This window comes from Orcinus orca, chromosome X (genome assembly GCF_937001465.1).
Source record: "Orcinus orca chromosome X, mOrcOrc1.1, whole genome shotgun sequence".
In the NCBI taxonomy this organism is placed as follows: domain Eukaryota; kingdom Metazoa; phylum Chordata; class Mammalia; order Artiodactyla; family Delphinidae; genus Orcinus; species Orcinus orca.
This window is the reverse complement of record NC_064580.1, coordinates 21,106,745-21,131,535: the sequence shown is the minus strand read 5'-3', so window position 1 is coordinate 21,131,535 and position 24,791 is coordinate 21,106,745. Positions and strand designations below refer to the sequence as shown.

General features: G+C 47.7%; 2 protein-coding genes across 2 annotated transcripts in view; one reads left to right on the top strand and one right to left on the bottom strand.

The window, feature by feature from the left end:
- KLHL15 (kelch like family member 15) overlaps positions 1–24,791 on the top strand; it is a 475,484-nt gene that overhangs the window by 147,559 nt on the left and 303,134 nt on the right. The window lies entirely within an intron of this gene.
- Positions 14,162–16,476, bottom strand: LOC101290012 (transcription factor SPT20 homolog). The gene is made up of 2 exons (XM_033415092.2): positions 15,009–16,476; positions 14,162–14,760 (listed from the first exon to the last, which is right to left on the bottom strand). The coding sequence occupies exons 1-2, from the start codon at positions 16,474–16,476 to the stop codon at positions 14,162–14,164; spliced, it is 2,067 nt and encodes a 688-aa protein (XP_033270983.2).

The following is a 24,791-nucleotide window of genomic DNA, read 5'->3' as shown; positions in this document are numbered from 1 at the left end:
TCCAACGGAACTTTCTCTGATGATGGAAATTTTCTCTAATCCACGCTGATCTGCACTGTCCAGTACGTACAGTAGCCACTAGCCACATGTAACATTTGACAATATGGCTAGTGCAAGTGGGGAATTGCATTTTACATTTTATTTAATTTTAATTAATTTAAATTTGAATAGCCACATGTGGTACACAGCTATACTAAAAAATTTTTCGTTGTTTACCTGAAATTCAAATTTAATTGGGTGTCCTGTGTTTTTATTCGCTACATCTGGCAACCCTAGTTACAGATTCCCAGTAACATTGACCTTGCCTCCTCCAATAGAGAGTTTGATTCAAAGTTTCTCTACCCATGACCAGAGGAAGCAGATTTGACCTTACCTTGGCCAGAAAGGGCGCCTGGCTGTTGTTCTTTTTTGAAGACAATTTTCAGAGGAATAATATCTGGGAAAATCAATATAAATGATGACTAAAAAGTGAAAATTGTACTATCATTCATAGAGTCATACTAATTTCTCTGCAACTGAATCCATCCTCCATAGACAGGCTGTGATGGTCCTAAGTACTAGGACTGTAGCAGGGAGAAACGGTATTTGCGGGTCATGTCACTGATTATAAAGCAAACCTTCCTTCCTTAATTGTCTAATCCCTTTCTTACATCAAGGAGTGACTACCACATTAAAGTCATCATAGGAAGTGGAAAAAACAAGACCCAGATTCTTTTCTTATGACTGTATTTATGCTTTGCTTCAAAAATAAGACAAAAAGTATAGCAACTTAGAACATTGCCAGTTCTCAGGGAGACTTGATAATATTTTCCCAACAACCCTATAATTTCAAGATGTGATCAAATAGAGGTGCCCTTCTACCTCCATTCACTGTAGGCCTCACTCTCTGCCAATAACTATCTCCTCTTTGGCATTGATAAGAAACCAGTTCTTGAGCCCTCCAAGCTCATCCCTGATATAATAAAGTATTATTTTACAGTAACTTATTAAGTGGATATTGGCTAACATTCTTAACTAGAGGAAAGGATTTTAAAATTGGAATAGCAAAGAAAGCAAACATGGTACGAAGTAAATGGCATTCCAGAAGACGAGTTGATTCTTATAAAACCAAGGCCTGGGTTTCCCTGGTGGCGCAGTGGTTGAGAGTCTGCCTGCCGATGCAGGGGACACGGGCTCGAGCCCTGGTCTGGGAAGATCCCACATGCCGCGGAGCAACTAGGCCCGTGAGCCACAACTACTGAGCCTGCGTGTCTGCAGCCTGTGCTCCGCAACGAGAGGCCGCGATAGTGAGAGGCCCGCGCATCGCGATGAAGAGTGGCCCCCGCTTGCCGCAACTAGAGAAAGCCCTCGCACAGAAATGAAGACCCAACATAGCCAAAAATAAATAATAAATTAATTAAAAAAAAAAAAAAACCAAGACCCTCCTGTTTCCAAGAATGTCCAGGTCAAAGAGTAATGATTGTAGTTTTTCTCTTTCAATAGGTTTTAATGTAACAAACATAGCCAGCAGGCTTAAAAATGAATTTAGTAACACTGTGTCTAGACCACCACCTTTGGTATTTTCCTATTTTCTCCCTTGCTTACAATACTCACATGTATCTATATTTAGCTTTGGAGATCTGGCAGCTTGGGAACAAATGGGTCTCTAGCAAGAGATTATCAGGTGATGCAATAGTTCTCCGCTCCCACCTCCCCCTCCCACAGGTTCCTTCTCTGTCTTTTCTACCCATTTCCCTAAGAAAAGGTATTGGGTCTGGAATACAATGGCGTTCTGCCCAGAGAACCTGCATTTCTGAAGGGGCTCCCCTAAGTATAGCTCAGGTTTACATTTGGAAATAGGGGCACTCACCCTGGAGAGCGCCGTGTGATTGGCACACAGACTGTAGTCCTCAAAGTGTGGATGGTCCCCGGCCCAGCAGTAGCAGCATCTGAGAATTTTAGAAATGCTAATTCTCAGGGCTCACTCTGTAGACCTAGCTGGATGACTTCAGTTACCTAAGTATTCTAGCCTTTTTTTTTAACCTTTTATGTTTTTCTTTCTTCAGAAGCAGAGAACCCTTCTCACTGGCATATTCAGACCTTTCCCCATAGAAGAGAGCAGTGGTTCTCAAAGTGTGGTCCCAGTGAGGCAGGAGATAGATGGGCCCCAGGATGAGTAGCTGGAGTTTGTCCCCTGTGGACAGATACTCCAAAATATTGATAGCAGGAGCGAGAGAGCAGCTGAGCCCTGTCCAGAGAAGAGACCACATATTTCTCATTCTCGAGGTCAAGGGGACCTTCCTGACTACACAGGCGCAGAAAGGCTCCTTGGAGGTCAAAAAGGGTGTGATGTCAACCTATCCACAGGCGTCTTTGCTAGAGTCCATCTTGGCTAAGAGATGCGTGTGCACACATGGGAGGACCCTCAGATAAACCAAACGGACTCAGAACCAGGCAAAGCAAGACGACTGGCCAAAGGAAACCCGGAAGAAATGTCCCATATAAATGATTCAAACTACCACGAGGGGGCGGCTCTCTCTCTAAGTCCGCCCTTGTGTCTACCCACACATACCCTTTACCTCCAAATAAACACTTTGTTTCACTACTTTCTGTCTCTCTGTGGAAATTCACTTCTACACAGCTGACAGTCCAGGGCCTTGTCACTGGCCACTGGTCTAGTGGCTAGGATTCAGAGCTTTCACTGCCGCGGCCTGATTTCAATCTCTGGCCGGGAAGCGAAATCTTGCTTCAAGCTGCAGCAGGCCGAGGCCACCCGCGATCAGCAGGACCAGAAGCATCAGTACCACCTGGTAAGTTGTTACAGGTGCGCATTCTCAGGCCCCCACCCCCATCCCCCGGTGATTCTGGTGTACACTAAATTTTGAGAAACAATAAGGGTATTACCTGCTAGCGAGCCTATTCTGTGACTTGGCTTTGTTCTGAGATGCCACACAGCTACCACAGGCCTGCCCCAAAGCCCTGCGAGTAGTTTATAAGCCCATGGACCTTAATCCTTTGTCAGTCTGCCTTATTCTCAAAAAAGTATTTAAAATGATAAATGCCACTTACAGTATTACTGTGTAGATATAAATCTGTGTTTCTCAGAGAAGAGGATTCGTTTGAGGGAAAGGTCACAACAGGCTGTGTGGGATCTCTGGTTGTGTGAAGGCAAGTGGGGAGAAGCATGGAATATTCCAAACGCCTCCTTTCCCCCTTGATGGAGGTAGATGAGTGAGTGGGTTTTTTTTTTAAATTTATAATATATGTATCTCTTTTGCTGCACCGGGTCTTCGTTGCAGCGCATGGGCTTCTCTAGTTGCAGCGCATGGGCTTCTCTAGTTGCAGCATGTGGGATCTTAGTTCCCCAACCAGGGATGGAACCCAGGCCCCCCGCGTTGGGAGCATGGAGTCTTAACCACTGGACCACCAGGGAAGTCCCAAGTGAGTGTTTTTTAAATCAAGTTGGTAGAATAGTTCGCCAAGATTTGGACCGACTGGGGCATAAAAGCCCATTTTTACAGTCCACCCATTGTAGCCTATCACTGGGGAGAAATGGTAACTCTCAACCTTTAACTTACAAGTTTAATGCTAATTTCACTTCTTAATCAATTTATACTACGGATATGGATCTAGGGGTATATTTCAAGGACGATGAGTATGAAGCTAAGGTTTAATCTGCAGGCTGCGTTCTCCAGTCCCTCCTTCACACTCCTGCCACATAAACTGCCTAACCCACAGCTCCAATGAGACCATTTTCCCCCAGTGCCGCCTCCCCAATATTTACCAAATTAACTTCATAGATCTCACCTGGCATTCAAGACAAACCGTAGCTGTTAGATTGGACCATGTGAAGTTGCCATTTTAACTGGGCAAAAACGGCCAGATAGCAACAATTTCATATGGTTCAACCTGATATTATCTATCTCATATTTAATTTGTTAAAATTCTCTACAGCCTTTTTTTGTTTCCATATTGTAAAGATTTAAACTTCTCAGAATTTTAATGCTTAATCTTGAAACTGCCAGCCCCAGCTGTTGGTGAATAACCTCAGAAAGATAAAATGTACCCTCTTCCCTCACAGGTTCAGAGACACCATTGTGTGGTGTGAAGCCAGTTCCGCGTCTCAAGATTAGAATTGGGAACATTGACTCAAGGATCTGTCTGTCCCCATCTCCTGGCCAGTGTGGAGGTTTGAGTGAAAGGCTGTGGTCCTGTTTTGTTCTCTGTTACTATAAAACTGTCCTTGGAAGTGTTACCTGTAAAGAAATATCTCTCTTAAGATACCTGAATATCAGAGTTTGTTGCTACGTCTTGTAAAATGGAAACTGTAACACCTAAAGGTCTGCAACTATGATTGGTTATGTCGTTTAATGTGTTGCTCTGGTAATAGTAATACTTAAACCGTCAGTTCTGCTTTCCATAAGGGAACAAATATATCTAACAGATTTCTCTGTTAAGTGGAAGAAGAACTTTGGAATCTCTTTCTCTCCCTTTAGGCACGCAAGTGTTATAAGTCCTGTTGTGACTCTCCTGCATCCCTTATGTAAACAGCGGAGTCTTTGTTTCATTCAAATTACCAAGAAGATCCATGATGTGGAGCCAACCTGTCATTTTGGCCGTATCCCTCCCTTCCACTCTGCTCATACACCATGCTATACACATAGCTATATACGTAGCTCCTCTTCTGCACACATCAGCCTCCACCGCTCCTTAGCTACTGCTATTCCCCTACTTAGAACACCCTCTTCCCACACCCATCTCAACCTATCAAAATCCAAGCCAAGATCTACCCAAAGGTCACCTTCTTTGTGAGGCCTTCCCCAATTCCATCCAGTAAGATTTCTCTTTTTTTAAATTGAAGTATAGTTGATGTACAATATTATATGTTACAGGTGTACAGTATAGTGATTCAGTTTTGTGTTTGTTTTTTTTTTTTTTGCGGTACGCGGGCCTCTCACTGTTGTGGCCTCTCCCGTTGTGGAGCACAGGCTCCGGACGCGCAGGCTCAGCGGCCATGGCTCACGGGCCCAGCCGCTCCGTGGCATGTGGGATCTTCCCGGACCGGGGCATGAACCCGTGTCCCCTGCATCGGCAGGCGGACTCTCAACCACTGCGCCACCAGGGAAGCCCAGTGATTCAGTTTTAAAGGTTACACTCCATTTATACTTATAGAAGATAAGCGATATTCCCCATTGTTGTACAATATATTCTTGTAGCTTATTAATCCCTTACCCCTACCCCTCTTAATCCCCTACCCCTATTCTGCCCCTCCCCGCTTCCCTCACCCCACTGGTAACCACTAGTTTGTTTTCTATATCTGTGAGTCTGCTTCTTTTTTTGTTATATTCACTAGTTTGTTGTATTTGTTAGATTCCACATATAAGTGATATCATATAGTATTTGTCTTTCTCCATCTGAGATCCAGTAAGATTTATTTTTAACAGTGTTTGCCACAGTGCCCTCGATTTATAGTCATTTGCATACTTCCCTTCTCTCTCTGAGTAGGCTTTATTTTTTTCCAATTTTATTGAGATATAACTGACACATAACACTATCAGTTTTAGGTGTACAACATAACGATTTGACATACATACATATATATATATATATATATATATACGAATGAATAATTACCACAATAAGTTTAAGTAACGTCTACCACCTCACATAGTTACAATTTGTTTCCTCTGAGTAGGCTTTAATCCCACTGAAGACAGAGAATGCACCTTACTCCTCCTCCAAGAACCGAGCAAAAGGCCTTGCATGCAAGCATGCTCTCAATAATCAAAAGACAACATTGAGGAAGTCTCCCACAACCAACATGAAGGGACATCTTGATCTAATGGACCTGCAAAACAAAACAAAACCAGTCCTCTTCCCCACGGTGGGGATTCAACTCCCCCGCATACCTTGAAGATTCTAGGGCCTGATTCATGGTCACTCTCCAACACTTTGTAACACTTCTTGCTGATTTCTGTATCCACACAGATAGTCCTTTAGGTAGCCTAGCCCCTGGTCTCCTTGACCTCCTCTCTTCCAATGACTGTGTTCACCACCTCCCACAGGCAGACACTCCCGTAGTTTTACCTGAGACCAAAAGCTTCCACAATCACCATAGGCCTCCATAATCTCAGCTTCAAATGCCCCACTCTCCAAACAATGCAAAAAAATAACTTCAGAATAACTCTGCTGGGGCTTCCCTGGTGGCGCAGTGGTTGAGAGTCCGCCTGCCGATGCAGGGGACACGGGTTCGTGCCCCGGTCTGGGAAGATCCCACATGCCGCGGAGCGGCTGGGCCCGTGAGCCATGGCCGCTGAGCCTGCGCGTTCGGAGCCTGTGCTCCGCAACGGGAGAGGCCACAGCAGTGAGAGGCCCGCGTACCGCAATCAATCAGTCAATCAATCAATCAATAACTCTGCTTTCTCAAAGGGTATGAAGAAGATTCATAGCCCCAAATAACACTTCCTAAAAGCATCCCCTTTCCTCTCCAACTCTTGCTTCCAGTAGAAGTTACCACACTTCCATACAGGAGCCAATTAGAGCCCAAGAGGAATCTTGCTGGGTGAGGACAGGCATGAGGGGATTTGTTTCAAAGCTCTATTTGCATAACTCTTTACACAATCCTGAGAGAACGTCACTTTTCCATATCAAAGAATGTCCCCCATAGTGACTATAGGGGTGGAGGGCTAAAGCAGCCCCCCATCCTCCCCAGTGACTTCTTCTTCAAGTCTTACAGTAAACTCTTTAGAAAACTCACCCAAAACAGTCCTTTGAGAAATGGTTTCACCAGCCATAGGCCTGTGCCCTATGCCACCGGAAAACGGGAGGGCAAAGCCAGAGCTTTTAAATAGACAAGAATGGGAGAAGGCTGGAACGCTGTGTGTGTGTGTGTGTGTGTGTGTGTGTGTGTGTATGCAGTGGGTCTTTTCCTGTTGTCCCAGAGTTGCTAACTCAAAGGTGGAAACAAAAAGCATCAGGGGCTCCCACATCCTGAAGAAGAACTCCGAACACCCAGCCAACACGTCCTCTCAGAGAGAGTGCTAAGGACTGGTACACGTGGCCCTATCACACCTGGGGCGGTTCCCTGCAACCACCACGCACCACCCTGTGTAAATACGGGAGGACCCGAAAGGTGAGGGAAGAGAACCAAGGGCTCCTGGTGACAGACTGCTTTCTCTTCGGGCCGAGTGGGAAGGGGAGCGAAGAGGAGTAGGGGTGCCCCCGGCTCCCCCAAGCCGAGACGCGTAAGGGAGAACTCCAAGAAAGCTGCTCGAGAAGAGGGGCAGGTCCGCACGAAGGGAAAGTGGGCATTCAGTTTCCTGCCGGAACTCCGGCTGAGCTGCACAGACCTGGCGGCCCGCCCAGCAGCCTGGGAAGCTGCCGGGCAGGGAATTCTTGACAGAGCTTAACGAATCCTCCCCGTGCTGCGTGTTGCGTGTGAACCTGGAGTCTGGTGCCCCCTTGTGGTCGAGAGATATCTGAACGAGAGAGGCTCCAAAGATACTGAGGGGTAGTATGCCTGGAGAGAAAATGAGAACCTCACGCCCACCTTGATCCATGACCCCACAGCCTTCAGAGTTCAAAAAAAGGACCTCAGCAATTCCCAAAGCTCCATATGGAGGAGCACAGGGCTTACTTTGAGGGCTGTCCAAGAGATGGGAGACAGAACCTTTAGAAGGGGGTGGGAGTCAGCAGGCAAAGCTGCTCTTCTCTGAGGGAGGCCCCAGGGGAGGAGGAGCCCAGGTGCAAAACCGAACAGCCCCCTGTTCGGAGCCGCCCCCTCCCCCCCCCAGCAGATCACAGCATCAGACCTGGAAAAGGGCCATATCCGCAGAAGATCTCTGGTCTCTCTGGTCTCTCTGCTCCCCAGACCAGAGGATGCCATGGTGAATTTGTAATTGGGACTGGTCAGCTTTACCAACCAAGATAACCCAGAAAGTTATGAGATCTGTCCAAGGTGTCATTAAAGAATGGGAAAAGGGGCTTGGTGCTGCACTGAAAACAGTGATTGGAAAAAATAGTTCCATGTATACAGTCCGCCACTGTATCCAGACCTGTCAACACATTAGTTACATGTACCCAGGCACAGGACTTCAGAAGAAGACAGAAAATACCATGGACACCACTTAATAGCTTTATTGCCTCAGGCAAGTCCTATATGAGCCTCAGTTTCTTCATTTCTAAGAGGACAGTAATACCTAATAGGCAAGGTTATTAAAAGATTAGAGGCAGTGTATATATAAATGAATAGAAGCTACTATTTATTAATACACGTTTATGCATGTATGGAGCCATGTGTTCCCAGTTTCCTTTGACAAAAGATTTTAAATAGTCTACAACAAAAAGCAACAGAAATAAACAATAAGGAGCAAGGAACGCTGAGATACTAACCATAAATATAAACTTGGCAATTTCTATTTCAAATTTGGTATTGAGTTTCCTGGCAGCCAAGGTGCAAAAGGAAACCTGAGAACATGTACAATTCCAGTTATCTGAAAGGAGGAGGGGTACTACCTTTTCGGGGGTGAAAAGCTTTTCTTGTTCCAAATTTCAAAAGCAGTTATCTCAGGAGGAGTTTTTCTACATTGACTTGTAAATTACCTGAAACCTTGACTATTCTTTAGCATGCGTTTCCAAAGCTTTAGAACTACTAATTAATACAGTAATTGGGACTGGAACGAACTTCTGAAGGTGAATGACCCAGATTTCTACATTTCGGATCACAGTGGTATTCTGCAGCAATTATTATCCCACAATTCTTCAAATTCTCTCAGATGAGCTCTCCCTAACACATACATTGTAAGATCACACAAAGGGCATTTAAAGTCACCACTTCCACCCCCAAGCAAATGTTTTTATTTGTAACTCATGCAGCAGCTTTAGGCAGAGGACAGATCTAAGCAAAAGTAGAGATGTATTTTTAGATGAAAGAGCTAAACTGAAAGGACTCTTCCCTTTCCAGACCCAATTCAGGCCGAAGAAGGCCACATGAAGGCCCTTGAAGGTGCTCTCCCCTCAAGACCAAGGTCACATTTCAGGGGTATTAGCGCAGGAAGCAAACAGCCTTTGCAAAACGGTGCTACAGGTGAGCTCTCCCACCCGAACCCCAGAGGCATCTCCACTAATCCGCACTTGCTACCACGAGCTCCTGAGGAAGATACTGAAATAAGCTCCTGTCCTCCCTCACCTTTACTTTAATCCCCACATAGGTTTTGCTTTTACCATATGGTAATTAGTTCCAAATCACAAGTGCAAGCACTCACTCTGATTGGAAAATTAGCAGATTTCAAACTCAGGTAATTTGTCCCTAATGAGGAACTTGTTGAACTGAATTTAACAATTAACTTGCACACTCTTTGCTGCCTGCGGCTACGGCAGCAAAGCCAGGAAGAAGGAAGGGCAAGCCGAGGGTCAGGGCCCAGCATGACTTTGGGTGCAAGATGAAGGTTAAGATGAGGCAAGGTGTGAAATGGGGCTGCAGGAACATCAGGAACTTGATTTCAAATGGATACATACAGGCAGACCTCGGAGACACTGCGGGCTCACTTCCAGACCGCCACGATAAAGCGAATATCACAATAAAGCAAGTAACACGAATTGTTTGGTTTCCCAGTGTATATAAAAGTTATGTTCACACTATGCTGTATTCTGTTAAGTGTGAAATGGCATTACGTCTAAGAAATGTACATACCTTGATTAAAAATACTTTATTGCTAAAAGACGCTAACCACCATCTGAGCCTTCAGCAAGTTGCAGCGGTAACATCCAGGATCGCTGATCATAGATCACCATAACAAATACAATAACAATGAGAAAGTTTGAAATATCGCGAGAATTACCTGAATGTGACACAGAGACGCAAAGTGAGCAAATGCCATTGGAAAAGTGGCCCCGATAGACTTGCTTGATGCAGGGTTGCCACAAACCTTCAATTAGTCAAGACGCAATAAAACGATTTACACCTGTATGGCCAATTTCAAATATACACCTAAGTAGAGAGAAGAACAATGAGCCTCCATATACCCATCACCCAGCTCATGGTCGCTCTGGTCTCATCTGTGCCAAGGAGACCCCAAAGCTAGACAGGGAGGAGGAGTGACAGGAAAAGGAAAGAGCTGATGGTGCATCTCCGCTCTCGAATTCCCTCAGATTCCAAGCTCCTCAGGGTACACGTGGGTTAGGTGAGTTTTAATTCATTGCTGGGATGGCTAGTGCCTCTGCATCGCCATTTTGAATACAATTAGCAAAAGGCTGACCCTTGTTTTCCAGTGACCACTTGACCTCTACCTGCAAGCCCAGGTGACCGCAGATAGTGAGGATTCCTGGGAGCTCTGCACAGCACATGGAACCAGTGTCACCTCTCCCACTCCAAGCCTGTGCTCTGATGATCGGCTCCTGCCTTATCTCCAGAGGTACTCTGGTATCCAGATCACGCCTGACGCTCTGTCTCTAAGATCTGCTTTGCTCTTCCGTCCAGAACTGCACTGATCAACACCATACCATAGGCAGCTGCTGACTACTTGAAACATGGCTAGTGAGACTGAGGAAGAAACTTTTATTTAATTTTAACTAATTTAAATTTAAAAACTGGTACTTAGGGCTTCCCTGGTGGAGCAGTAGTTAAGAATCCGTCTGCCAACGCAGGGGACATGGGTTTGAGCCCTGGTCTGGAAAGATCCCACATGCTGTGGAGCAGCTAAGCCCGTGCACCACAACTACTGAGCCTGCACTCTAGAGCCCGCGAGCCACAACTACTGAGCCCATGAGCCACAACTACTGAGCCCGTAAGCCACAACTACTGAGCCTGTGAGCCACAACTACTGAGCCCATGAGCCACAACTACTGAAGCCTGCACGCCTAGAGCCCATGCTCTGCAACAAGAGAAGCCACCACAATGAGAAGCCCGTGCACCGCAACGAAGAGTAGCCCCCGCTCACCACAACTAGAGAAAGCCCGCGTGCAGCAACGAAGACCCAACATAGCCAAAAATAAATTAATTAAATTTTTTTAAAAACTGGTACTTAATTCAATTTTTGGAAAACTACATTTGGAAGAAGAATCTACATTTTCAACTGTAAATTTTATGTAAAAATCTAAATACAGATCCAGGCTTTCTGATGAAAATTTTGCATCCGAATTTAGACAGGCTGGAAATGTCTGGATTTTGAAGGTTTAGTAAAAATAAAAGAATATAAAATGTCTAAGAATTTTAAAATATTGATTACATGTGGAAGTGATAATCCTCTGGATATATTTGGTTAGATAAATTACTAAAGGTAAGTTCTCCTGCTTCCTTTTACTTATTAAAATGTGGCTAGTAGAAAATTTTAAACATACAGAACTCACAATCTATTTCTTTCGGACAGTGCTGACCTAGAACCAGTGTCCTCTCTTCACTTGATACTATCCTCGAGGAATATAATCCTGAACCCAAAGCCCCATCCTGTGACCAGGGCCCCAACTCTCTGAAACAGGTTAGGCTGTACGGGTTCCACCTGGATTTTCCTGGATGATCGTCACCTGGATCAGTTTCTCTGCTGTCTCTTGGAAAATTCTGAGGCCAGCCGCTTTCACACAACCATCTCACTATGAACGGTCAGCCTAAGTCGTGAAGACACAGCCCGCAGGAAACTAATTTCAGATGAAGTGCATGGATCTGACCTGGCGTAGGGGAGAGACTCCAGGTTCTCATGATACTAAAATCAGTGAAAAGTATATTCACATAACACAGACAGCTAATATGCTCAGAAGGGATCCTGTATCAAGTACCAACCTTGGTGAGGATTAGTAGGAGAAAATAAAGACCACCAAATGGTAATCTGAAACAAAGCTGCATTTATTTGCTTGCCTGGGAAGGGAGCACAACGTCAGCTGGTCTCTCCGTGTAGTAGTATCTGAAAGGATGAGAGTGAGGACAAAAAGGGAGAAGGTACACAAAATCTAGTGAGATTCAGAGTTCACTTGTCTGGTCGGCTCCCAAGGCTGAGTATAAACTCCTCTTTGCAATTGGTCATTGCACTGGTCTTCTTTGCAATTGGTCACTTCTTCAAAGTGCAGGCACCGTTCCTAAAGATGTCCAGGGTGGGCTACATGAAGCTCTAATGGGCTCAGTGTCACTCCGCTGGCATATCTGCCATGTTGGCTTTCCTTAACAGGATCGGTAGCACGTTAGTACAGCCGGGTTAATGCAGTTAAGAATCACCGGTTACCTGCCTCTTCACTCATCTCTTTTGGAACTGCCAAACTTCCTTTTTTTGGTTAGGGCAAAAGGCAGGGAAACATACATGTGTACTTGGGAAAAATACTTTTATATACACAGGTTGTCCTTCAAAGTTGTAAGAACGAAATACGAGAGGCCTCCAGATACTTGTACACAACTGTTCATAGCCCCACTACACACAATGGCAAAAGGTGGGAACAACTCAAATGTACATCAACAGATGATGGATAAACAAGATGTGGCGCACACAAACCAGGGAATGTTCCTCAGCCCCGAAAAGGAACGAAGCGCCGACACGTGTGACGATGTGGACGAGCCTCGGAAACATTACGCCAAGCGAGAGGGGCCACGCAGAAGAGGTCACGTAGCCTCTGGTTCCATTTTGAGGAAAAATCGAGATGGGGGAGTCTGTAGAGACAGAACGCAAATCGGTGGTTTCCTGGGCTGGGGGAGAGGAAGCTGGGAAGTGAGTGCTGAATGGGTACAGAGATCTCTCTCGGGCGATGAAAATGTTTTGGAAGCAGACAGAGGCTGTGGTCGCACCACATTCTAAATGCAGTAAATGCCAATGAATTGTACACTTTAAAATGGTTGATTCTTATGTCAATTATACCACAGTAAGAAACGGAAAAAGAAAACAGAAAACTTCAGGGGTCTTCTGAGCCCCACTGAAACGAGAAAGAAGGTAAAAAGAGATGAGGAAGCAGGGACAGCTGACCAGTTGGTGACCACTCAGGGGAGAGGGACTCCACTTCAGAATGTACCAAAGTTGAAAACACTTGAAAGACAAACCCATTTCCAGATGTTTAGATATTTACCTTCTGCAAATAACCCTGGGTTCTCAAAAATGTAAACGATTTTATGAAGAGAGAAGACAACATCCCCCTTTCACAGCCAGCGACTGCAGCCTAGAGGAGAACAGCTGGGCTCTGGGGGTGGGGGGCACCTTCTAGAGGGCTGGGGACATCCACGCAAGCAAGGGCCCCTAAAGCATGCTGCGCACGGGGAGGTATCCCATGGCCTCAATATCAAGATGACAAGCATCAAGTTTTGGTAGCGTTAGCTTGTTTTTGTTTTTTTCCCAAACCAAATGTATAAAAATTGCATTTCAGACACTGGTGCAAAAAGCTTTTAAACTAAATAAACAAATAGGAAAGTGCACTCTCTTCCGAAGGACGTTTCTAATCCTTCGTAGGCCGCGTCAGTATATCGTAGGTACACTGAAAGCACCTGTAAACAGCTACAACCTTCCTGTGGCACGCTAACATGGATGGACCTCGAGGACAGGACACTAAGTGAAATGAGCCCGTCACGAAAGACAAATCCTGTACGATCCCACTTCTACGAAGTATCTAAAGCAGTCACACTCAGAGACACAGAAAATAGAGGGGTGGGGGCCAGGGCTGGGGCGAGGGAAACAGGGAGCTGGTGCTCACGGGGATAAAGCTTCACTTTTGCCCGATGAAAACAACCCTAGAGATCTGCTGTACAGCAGCGACAGAAGTCCACTTAACACTGCCGAGCTGTACACGTAGAAGGGTGACGCTGCTACACTTATGCGTTAGTAGCATCTCGTTAGAATAATACTAATTTTGACTTGACTGGTGTTGCAGTTTTATTGCTTGAGAGAAATTACAGGCTTCAGGAGTTTAAACTGACCCTACTTTGGATGTGGATACACTTGAGAACATCGCAATAAAAACAACTGTCAACAGCCACCGCCCAAGCGATGGCTTCGGCGAAACCCTGCCAGTTTACTAAAGCACTTCCCCGTCTCTATGTAAAAATCATGGGCTTGTGCCTCTGCAGAAAGTTTGTACGTCTAACAACGTAAAAGAGCGACACATTAAAACAAAACCCAAATGCGGGTGAAACTCGAAATGCACTCGGTCGCTGCTCTTGTGTTTTCTAAAGGAGAGAAAATCAGCCAGGCCTCAGGGCTTGGGAACGGCTGGCGGGCCTCTATCCGCGGTCCCCGCGGCCTGGCTGCTGGGCTGCGGGCCCCGAGGGCAAGGCGCGGCGGCGCGGCGGCGCACGTGCACGCTGAACTGCAACTGCGGCCGCGGGGCCGCCCAGCCCGTCTGCTGCGGGGGACTCAGCCCGGGGCTGCTCAGGCCAGAGCCCGGCGGGGACAACACGAGCACCTGCGGCGGCTGGAAGCCGTCCTCTGCACCGAGGTGAACAACCACGGCTTCCTCGGCACGCACGACCGTGTTGGGAACGGCGGCGCCCTGTGAACCTGAAGCCTGTGCCCCCGGATCCTGTACCCCCGGACCCTGTGCCCCCGGACCCTGTGCCCCCGGACCCTGTGCCCCCAGTCCTTGGGACGCCGGCAGCCGAGGAGGCGGGGCGCAGGGCCACTGCAGGGGAAGCAGCTGGGGGAGGCGCGGCTGCGGGGCCGGCTGCTGGCTGCTGCACAGGAGCGAACCGCGGGGCAGCTGCACCACAGGAAACGGTCTGAGATCCGAAGCGTTTTTCTCTGGAGGAGGAGGAGGAGGAGGCTGCGGCGGCGGCGGCGGCGGCGGCGGCGGCGGAAGAGCTCCTGCGGCCAGGTGGCCCGGCTGGATCCCCCCGGGAGCTGGGGCTCTGGTGGCACAGCCTCTCCCCGAGGCCTGGCCTCCGCGTCTGGGGCCCACTTCTCTGATGACCTTCAGGCCAACGGAGATCACCGTGACCCGGGAGACCGAGGTCGTCTGTGATGAGTCCGCAGTGGACAGGGCGGTGGCAGGAAGCGTGCTAACTGGGCTCTGCTCCACAGAGGATTTCTGGGAAAGAGCTGGTGGCTTAGGCGCAGGGCCAGGAGATGCACATGCCTGAGAGCTGCCTGCCTGCTGTGAAGTGAGACTCTCACCCCAGGAGCTCCTTCCTGAGTGCCAAGGAAGTCGCATGGGTGGAGGTGGATGTGTGGCTCCTCTGTTGGGCACTGAAGACTGAACCCACCCAGTCTTAGGCTGTTCTGGTTCTTTCCCTGGAGAAGGTTGCCTGAGACCGGCTGAGCCACTGGAGCTGTGTGACATCTGCACTGGACACTGGGTGCTCTCCTGGACCGACTCCTCGGGCCGACTGACCACTCTCCCAGCATCAGACTTTGCCCCGGGCGGGAAACTGCAGGGATAGTCATCTGCGAAGGAGTGGGGGGGAGACAGCTGTCTCTCCCACGTGGCTTCTGTACCGGACCCTTTTCCAGAGGCAAGTGAATTATCAGTCAGCTGCCTGACGGTCAGCCTTGTTGCCTGGGACTGGTAGCCAGCGTCACCTCCAAATGCAAGACCACCTTGTACCTCATGCACTGGCCAGACTGTTGGTTGTGAGTCATCACATCCGACAGACTTCTTCCCTTTAGCATATTTCTCCACGTCCACTTGAGAAGGTACGGCCAAGTCACAGCGTCTCTGTTTCCACATATCTACACAACTTCCTGCTTTAAAAGTTTTGAGGCCGTAATTCCCACCTGTTTTACTTTCTCTTATTCTTTTGCAGGAAGTCAGGGCTCTTAGCTCAGGAGAAGGTGGACGAGACAGCTCCTGCTGCCGATTCAGAGAGGTCATAGAGTACCTCTTGAAGTTCCTTTTCATGGGAAGAGTGTTCATCTTTTGTTTGTTATAGAGCAGTCTGTTTGCAGTGCACGCTACTGATACAGAAGGGTCTAGACACAGTGGTTCAGCCGTAGCTAAGATCAGTTGGCTCTCAAGCAAAAGTTTGTCCTCCTGGGTCCAATTCTGGTTATCGCTGGCTATGGCCTCTACATCCCAGGCTAAAGTCTGCATCGTGGGACGTAAGAGAATATGCCTGCTTTGGTAATGGGGAGCTTCCCTGTCGCTGGACTGCCTGTAGTCCCGTATTTCTGCTATCACACACCCGTGATGAAAAACGTTAACCTGAGACTTTTCCAGGAGACCCACTAAAACAGGAGGTAATTCTTCTGCATCCAAGTATTCGAGCAATTCCCCTTCTTCATAGGGCAGTCGCATGATCTCCGAAGATGATCCATTTTCCCCCTTGAGCATCAGCGAATAGCCCTCCTTTCCTGGGTACAGGTTGACCACCAAACACGGCAACGACTCTCTCCTAAGAAGCTTCTCTAACAGGTTCACGTTGCTTGTTAATTCCTCCGTAACCTCAGGCTCTTTTTCACATTCTTCAACATAAATGTCATAAAGTTTTTCATAGAGAGACTTCTCCCCATTAGATGGGTATTTCCTTTCCGGAGGTCTCTGTCGGGCACTTGCAATGATATACTCCGCACGATCCAAAGCTCGTTCTAGAGCCTGCTCCATTGCGGTACAAAATGGGGGCCCTAATGGAAGAGAAAATGTAAGTGAGCGGATGAACCGGGTGAAAACCCTGTCTGCAGTATCGACGAGCATTCTTGCAAACGCGGCCACTCCACAGTGGCGCGACCAGCCTCACCTCCAAAAGGACACCAAGACACCCGCCCCCGAAGAAGCAGCGCGCAAAATACCTGCGATTTAGGGAAAGACCTAAAGGCGTGCAAGCGGCCACCGCGCTGGATCTCGCTCGCCTCGCGTGGCAGCAGATGACCCGGATGTGAATGTAAGCGATTCTCCGCCCCCCACGCCCCCCACCCCCGCACATCCCCCCGAAGGCGCGCGCATCCGTGCGTCCGCCTGCGCAGATCGTAGGCTCAGGCCTCATCCTTCTATTGCCTCTTGGGCACAGGCCCGTCCCCTTCACTTCTGGTTTTGGGGTCTGCACTTCCACCGAGGGCTGGGCTTCGCCACACCTTCTTTTCTTATAACCTTGAAAAGCACAAGCAGCCAACAAAATAAAAATCTATCATTTTTCGGTGCGGCTTTAATACGCACCAATTTTCGTGGTACTGCAGTTGCCGGGAAGGTCATGAAAGGTGGTCATTTCTTGGCGATCACTTCACCAAGCATTATTCACTGTTTTGGGAATGTCTTGTTTGTTCCCAGTGGCAGGACTGCTCCTGGTGTCCATCGCCAATTTAACACACCCAGAGTCCCCATATAGGGCTTCCCTGGTGGCGCAGTGGTTGGGGGTCTGCCTGCCGATGCAGGGGACACGCGTTTCGTGCCCCGGTCCGGGAAGATCCCACGTGCCGCGGAGCGGCTGGGCCCGTGAGCCATGGCCGCTGGGCCTGCGCGTCCAGAGCCTGTGCTCCGCAGTGGGAGAGGCCACAGCAGTGAGAGGCCCAAGTACCGCAAAACAGAACAAAACAAAACAAAACAGAGTCCCCATACATAGCTCTTGCCTACATGCAGGCTCGCTGTATTTGGTGCATCAGAATTCTTCATTGATTCTTCCAGTGATCTCCTGCCTAACGGTGTTCATAGAGATGTGCACGTAACATGACATTCTTTTACAGAAGTACTTACCTTTTATTTCTCTAGGTATTTCAGAAAGGGCTTTATAGTCTTTTTCAAAGTGTGTGGTAGGTACCTTATATCGTCTAAGAATTCCATTCAGGATTGTTTGTTTTAAAAGGTGGTTTGCATCTGATAGGGTTGAGAACTGTTGTTCCAGGTGACGGCAGTACAGTTTAAATGGTTACTCTAACTGTAGACCATAGCTACAGTCCTAGTGGTGGTTTGGAGTGGTATGATTGAGTCCTAGGTAATTTATGGGCCATTGTTTTCCATTAATATTGTTGCCTTGCAATCTGCCAGCCTTTTTGGACAGGTTTTGTTTTTTGTTTTTTGTTTTCAAGAATCTCTTGATGTTTAGGTGTAGACATAATGATACTACAATATTCATAGTGAAGTCACAAATGAGAAGAATCCAAGATAAACTGGTGAAATTCCTGAATTACAGACTACTATAAAATAAATGTGTTTTTCTAACCAATAGCAATTATGATAATTACATATTACAGTAGATACAGTCTACTGAAATAGGATTAAAAACTCCTTGACTAAGAGTTCCTTAAACATGTCCCTCGTTCAGCAATAGACAAGAATAATTTTCTCCTGGCATATCAGTTGTCTTTGGGCAAATGTACACAGTCGTCCCTCGGTATCAGCGGGTGATTGGTTCCAGGACACCCGCCCGCCCCCGCAAGGATGCTAAAATCCTCAGATGCTCAAGTCCTTACAGTAGGCCCTCCATGTCCCCATCCCTGGTTCTCCCTCTGCAGATCTGATTATATTTGATCCGTGGTGGGTTGAAACCGCAAATGCGGAACCCGCGGATATGAAAGGCCAATGTGAATACTTGTGGATGCCTCAGGGGGGCTTGAAATCGGTTTAGTTTCTTAGCTCTTTTAAGCATCCTTCCCTGTCTCTCTCTTTTCCCCTCCACATGCCCACCTTTAGGCTAAGCGTAAGACTGGATAGTTAAACCATAGTTTGCTATCCAGTCATCCAAATAGCCAACTTTAATCAAGCCCAACTGAATGAGGTGAACAGGAGCTCTGACCCTCACTCAAAGCACTGCCTATCCTTGCAACTTGAACAGATGAACTTAGCTGCCTGCCGGCCTCTTGCAGGCTTCTCCCCAACCATGATCCCCTTCACCTTCTGTCCTCAGGAATTTGCTGTGTGTTGGGTCTGGAAAAGTACCAGTCTGGGACAGTATTCCGTTTAGGTGGAGAGGCTAATTAGAAAGGGAAAGCTCTGCTTTCTTGGGGATCTGAGGTAGATTCTGTTGGAGGGGAAGTGGCACAGTGGACCTGTGTTGGAGTCAGGTTATCCTTCTGAAAAGGAAAGTCCAGGATTTCTGGGGGCTGCTTCCAGCCTGCAGACCAGGCCCGGTAGCTTCTCAGCATGACAGAGGAGGAGGGCTGGGGCTAGGGTGAGGCAAGCAGGAGCCCAGGGTGTACGGTGCAAGGAGACAGCCACCCTCGGCTTGTGCAGGTCCCAACAGGGCCGGTGCCCTGGGTGCCTGGCTTGCTCACCTTGCCCCATCCCCGCAGACAAGGCCCCTCACCACCTGGCGCCTGTCTGCTCCCCACCTCTTTCGTCTCCTCTCTTTCCTTTGCTTTCTGTGCTCTGAGCATAGTCACCGGGCACCGACAGGCCCACCCCTTCAGGGCTCTGTGCCCTCTCTGCTTAGTCACCTGCCAATCTCCACCCATCACCTCAAATATCCCTTCCTGACTTCCAAGGAGCTCGCCTCCTCGTCTCTGCTGTTCTGCCAAAGCACACGTACCACACGCCGTATCAGAGCCAGGCTTCGCATCGGAAGGGAATCGAGCGTGTGTTTGCACCGTTCTCCACACCCAGCCTCTGGATTCTCTGAGGGCAGACACGATGCCTTTTCCGTCTTTGTCTGGTCACCAACTTGGTCATCACTTGGCACAAAGTTGGCACAAGAACGAAGGAACGATTGACCCCATGCTCTAGTTACTTTACTTCAAGACTCGTGTGAAGAAACATTTCATCCCCTCTTTAGCGGTGAGAAAGGCGTCCCGAGCCGGGTCTTCTGAGCGTCGTGCTGTAGTGCCCCAGGGTGTCTGAGCCTCGGCACTAGTGACATTTGTGAGGGGGCGTTTTCCTGTGCACCGTAGGGTGTTTAGCAGCACCCCTGGCCTTCCCCACTAGACGCCAACAGCACTCATCCCCCGTTGTGGTAACCCAGAATGGCTCTAGATATTGCCCAAGAGGCCTTGCGGGGGCAAAATCATCCCCCTGGTGAGGAACCCCTCCACTACCCTGCTCTGTAAGCCATGAGCTTGATCCAAATGCAGCCCCTAAGCTGACATCCCCGGGCACCCCTCTCTCAGGAGAGAGGTGCATCTGCCCACTCTGTCATGGGATGGCGAGATGCTCAGTTGTGGTCCTGACTGTGTCTTCGGTTGGGTTCCCCAGAAGCAAACCCTGACAAGAGGATTCGAGTGCAAGGAGTTTATTTGGGAGCTCATCCCGAGAGACACCGGTCAGGGAAAGGGCAGCTCAGTCAGGGATGGGGAAGAAGGTGACCAAAGGCACGGTCATGAGCAGAAGGCCGCTGTGGACAACTGGTCCCTGCTGGGGCCCTTTGGGAGACAGTACGGAGCAAGCTCAGGTTGTTCTACCCTAGAGGCAAGGAAGCTGGGCTGTTTCTCCATCCACTCCTCTCTCTCATTTGACTGACGACAGTCCTGAGGGCATTATTTCCCATCACTCTGGGTTGCCACATGTGAGAGCCACCCATGCTCCTGTGGCCTGGGTGCCCTCAGAGAGAGCGTCAGGAGTGCTTGCAGTAATACTCAGTCCTCGTGTACAGGATGGCAAGTACCTCGGGGAGATGGGCAGGGCCCCGGCAGCATGGGCTACACCTGTGTCTGAAGAGCCATGGAAGAATGCGGCCATTCGCTCTTGGTGATGGAGACAGTGTGCTCCGTAATATAGGTGGGCGTGTGCAGAAGTGAAATTGTACTCCATCCAAGGGAACGGGGCGATTTCACGTGAGGTTTTTGTCAGCTACTACAGCCCACGATGCCAACAGTGGAGAGTGTGGCCCACGCCTTACTCTTCCCCAGGAGGACCCCCAAGGCAGTCTGGCCACACGTGCACTGGGTGAGGCTCTGTCCCTGGCTGTGCGTGTGTTCCGGTGAGCTTTAGCTGGCCAGACAGTGCTTACCATGGCTCAGCACCCCCTGCACTTGAGCTCCCTAATTGCCTGCTCTTTCCACAGCATGAGGTTTTTTGAAAATGTTCTCAGTGCACACCATCTTTGGAGCCTTCTGTGCACATCAATGAGCACGCTGGCTGATTCTAAGGAGTCCAACTGCTGCCGTCCCCTACAGCAGCTCGACAGAGATGCACATGCTGAGAAAACCCACGGCCAGAAAAGACATGCTAGAGGAGGCAGAGAACTGAATTAATTACAAGATAATTAACCTAATTTACAGTAGTCAACTGGTTCATTCTCTACCCGCTGAGGTGTAGTTCTAGGTTTTTGCCGCCTCTCTCGCTGTGGGTAATTAGAGGGACCAGCCACAGCCTTGCAACTGCCGGGATCAAAGATTGGGGAAGGTAAAGAATCATTGCTTGTTGGTCTCCTCTCGGGTTAACCCTCCATCACTGGCATTGAGAGTTAATGCGTTACTCCTGTGATCAGGCCCCAGATTCAGTAAAGCAAATCCCAGGGAACGTTGTAGGTCTGTGAGATTAAGTGAGCGAAGATCACTCCCACAGCCTGTTACGTCATTCTGTGCCGCCACCTCTACTAGTTGTTTATTGAATCTAAGAACTTCTCAGAGCCCGTAAGTGTTGCACTGCACATTTATTTTCCTCTTTTCCCCTTTTCTTGAATTGTGTCTCCCCTCCACCTTCTTCCACTTGTGCACCTTTTTTATCATTTTACTGAAAAATAAATGAAGTTGGATGTTTTCCTGGTGTTATTGCTCTGTTATAAACTCCCTGAGGTAAATAGCCGTAGCCTGAGTCAGGGTTTTTCAGCCTCTGCTTGTTGACGTTGTTGTGGGCGCTGTCCTGTGCAATGTAGGGTGTTCGGTAGCATCCCTGGCCTCTACCCACTAGAGGCCAATAGCAGCCCCATCCCAGTTAAGACAACCAAACATGTCTATGGATACGGCTAAGTGTTCCCTGTGGGGGGCAGAGTTACCCCCAGCTAAGAATCACAACACCATGGTATCACAAAATAGCTGGGTTTAGAGAAAGGAAGCAGCAACCTACAAACCACAAAACACTTTGCACCCTAATTTCTAGGACAGTTCCAATGATTAGGTGTGACTTTTACATTTTTTGTTTGTTTTTTGCTGCAATTACTGCTAAGGTTGGCCCTGAGTTATCTTGCTAATGCTCTAAAATTTCCATTGGACCTGATTAATAAATAGAGTCTCTGGCCAGTAGGAGAGATGCAAACAAAAATATCATTAAATCTTTAGAAGGTAGATTTTCAAAAATATACTAGCAGAGATTTTCTTTTTTAATTCATCTGCCTGATAAGAGTCACTAACGATTTCCAGATTTTCCACGTTTCTTCAACAATTGAGAATTTTTGCTCATTTCAGTAATTTTTCTTTAATCTTCATTCAATATTTGCTCTTTCAATGTATGTTCTCTGCACTTTATTTTGCTTTGTTAATGTCAGACTGTCCCTGGACTCACTCCTTCTCCCACTTTTCTCTATTTACAGTCAATCCTTCAATGACTTCATCTAGTCTCATGGCTTTAGGTACCATCAATACATAGATGGTTCTTCAATTTATATCTCCAGCCTGGACCTCTCCCATGAACTACTCATAACATCAAACTTCCTATTCAAAATCTCTACCTGGGGACTTCCCTGGTGGTGCACTGGTTAAGACTCCGTGCTCCCAACGCAGGGGGCCCGGGTTTGATCCCTGGTCAGGGAACTAGATCCCACATGCATGCTGCAACTGAGTTCGCATGCCACAACTAAGGAGCCTGCCTGCCACAACTAAGACCCGGTGCAGCCAAAAAAAAGGTAATAAATAAATAAAATAAAATGCTATGATGAATGTGGATAACAGAGAGCTATCAACTATCCGTAAAAAAAAAAAAAAAATCGGGACTTCCCTGGTGGCACAGCGGTTAAGAATCTGCCTGCCAATGCAGGGGACATGGGTTCGATCCCTGGTCCAGGAAGATCCCACATGCCTCGGAGCAACTAAGTCCGTGCACCACAGCTACTGAGCCCGCGTGCCACAACTACTGAAGCCTGTGCGCTTAGAGCCTGTGCTCCGCAACGAGAAGCCACTGCAATGAGAAGCCCACACACCACAACGAAGAGTAGCCCCTGCTCACCGCACCTAGAGAAAGCCTGCTCACAGCAACGAAGACCCAACTCAGCCAAAAAAAAAAATCTAGTTTTTAACTAGGAGACCCATGGGTGGGTTTCAGAAGGTCTTTGAACTTTCTAAAGTAGTAGATGAATTTCAGATCATTCTTGAGAACCTGTATGGTGTTTTTGTGTTTTTTTTCTTTTTGAGGGAGGAGAGAAAGCATAGGGTGGCTGAGGGAGGTGAGAAAAAGACCAGAGACTGGTGGGGCCAGGAAGCCATATTTCACCTACCGTACAGCTTTCTCATGAAGTGGAGGAAAAGTCACCACCCAGGAAGAGACCACTGTGTGTGTGCCACGTGGGTGGGTGGGAAAAGCTAAGCCAGCCTGTGAGACTCATGGGCTGTGGCCTAAAACATTACCCCTGGGAAACTGCACAATAAAACCACCAAGGGAGTTAAAACACTCAAACCAGCTGTTCAAGAACGGCCTTTTCCTTCCTAAACCCTATAGGCCAGATGCCACTTCCCAGCTGTTTCCTTTCATAGTTTCTCTGCTTTTGTGGATCCCTCAAGGGCCTGTTGATGAGTAAAGAATGTGGAGATCAAATGATAGCCCAGCCCATTCGAAAAGGGTAATTCAAGAAGAGCACAGGTCCCCATTGCTGCTGCTTCTGTCTGTCCAACCTACCAATCACCAGGTGAGTTTTCTTTGGAAAGCCACAGACCTAACAATAAGGGCCGATGAAAACCATCCTGGAATTCATTTTAGAAAGCACCACTTTCTCGGAGTGATCTCTTCAGTGAGTTTCCCCAATCCCTGCACATGTGTCCTCTCATCACAAAAATGTTCACTGGCCCTTCCTATTCTGGATGGTGATGTCAGCATTGGCAGTGAGTTTGTTTTGAACTTCTTTCATTAAGCTGTGAGTTTTCTTCCTGAATTATAGCAGATTATTTAATGTAGACAAAGACCTTAGAATCATCATCGTAGACACTCCATCAACAGGGGCTATGCGCCACGTAAAATAGGTGATATGCTTCCCAGTTTCCAGGCAAGGAAATAGGTGTCTGGAGACTAACCAGAATCATCCTGGCTGACGACAGTCAGCCTTTAGAGCAGAGGTTTGTACCCGTGGCTATCCATTAAAGTCACCTAGGGAGATTTCAAAACTAGCAACACATGGAACCACCCCCAGAGATTCTGTTTCATTGGTCTGGGTGGTGTCTGGGCACCCTTCACTTTCAGAAGCTTCCCAGAGGATTCTAATGTGTAACCAGGATTGAGAACCAATACTTTAAAACTTCACTCTAGTCTACAAGCTCTATTTGCCTCTTCCAGACAGCATTTGGTCCAGTGGCACAGTTTTACAGATGAGAACACTGAGGTCCAGGGAAGATGAATGATTTTCTTAAGGCATCAGAACTGGAACTAACCATTAAAAAAATCACAATTTATCACCCTTCTTTGCCTCTGCGTCATCTAAACGCAAACTTGGTTGAGCATAAGAATCATCTGATTGCTTGTCAAAAATAAAAACTCCCAGGTTCCTCCCCTGGAAATTATTATTAAGTAGGTCTGCGGTAGGGTCCAGCTGTCTATAATTTAATAAGTATCCCCGTGGTGAATATAATTTGGCCAATTTGTCGGTTCTGTATCATTTTTGTTTAAGATTCCACATATAAGTGATATTATGTGATATTTGTCTTTGTCTGTCTGGCTTACTTCACTTAGTTTGATGATCTCTAGGTCCATCCATGTTGCTGCAAGTGGCATATTTCATTATTTTTTAAAACATTTTATTTATTTTTGGCTGTGTTGGGTCTTCGTTGCTGTGCGCGGGCTTTCTCTAGTTGCAATGAGCAGGGCTACTCTTCGTTGCGGTGCGCAGGCTCCTCATTGCGGTGGCTTCTCTTGTG

Excerpts from the sequence above, each read along its gene's own strand:
- LOC101290012 (XM_033415092.2), bottom strand. The coding sequence starts at position 16,476 with ATGGAGCAGGCTCTAGAACGAGCTTTGGATCGTGCGGAGTATATCATT. Across the intron at positions 14,761-15,008 it reads GGCAGGCAGCTCTCAGGCAT|CCGGGCCACCTGGCCGCAGG; the intron begins GTGCATCTCCTG and ends GGGGGGATCCAG.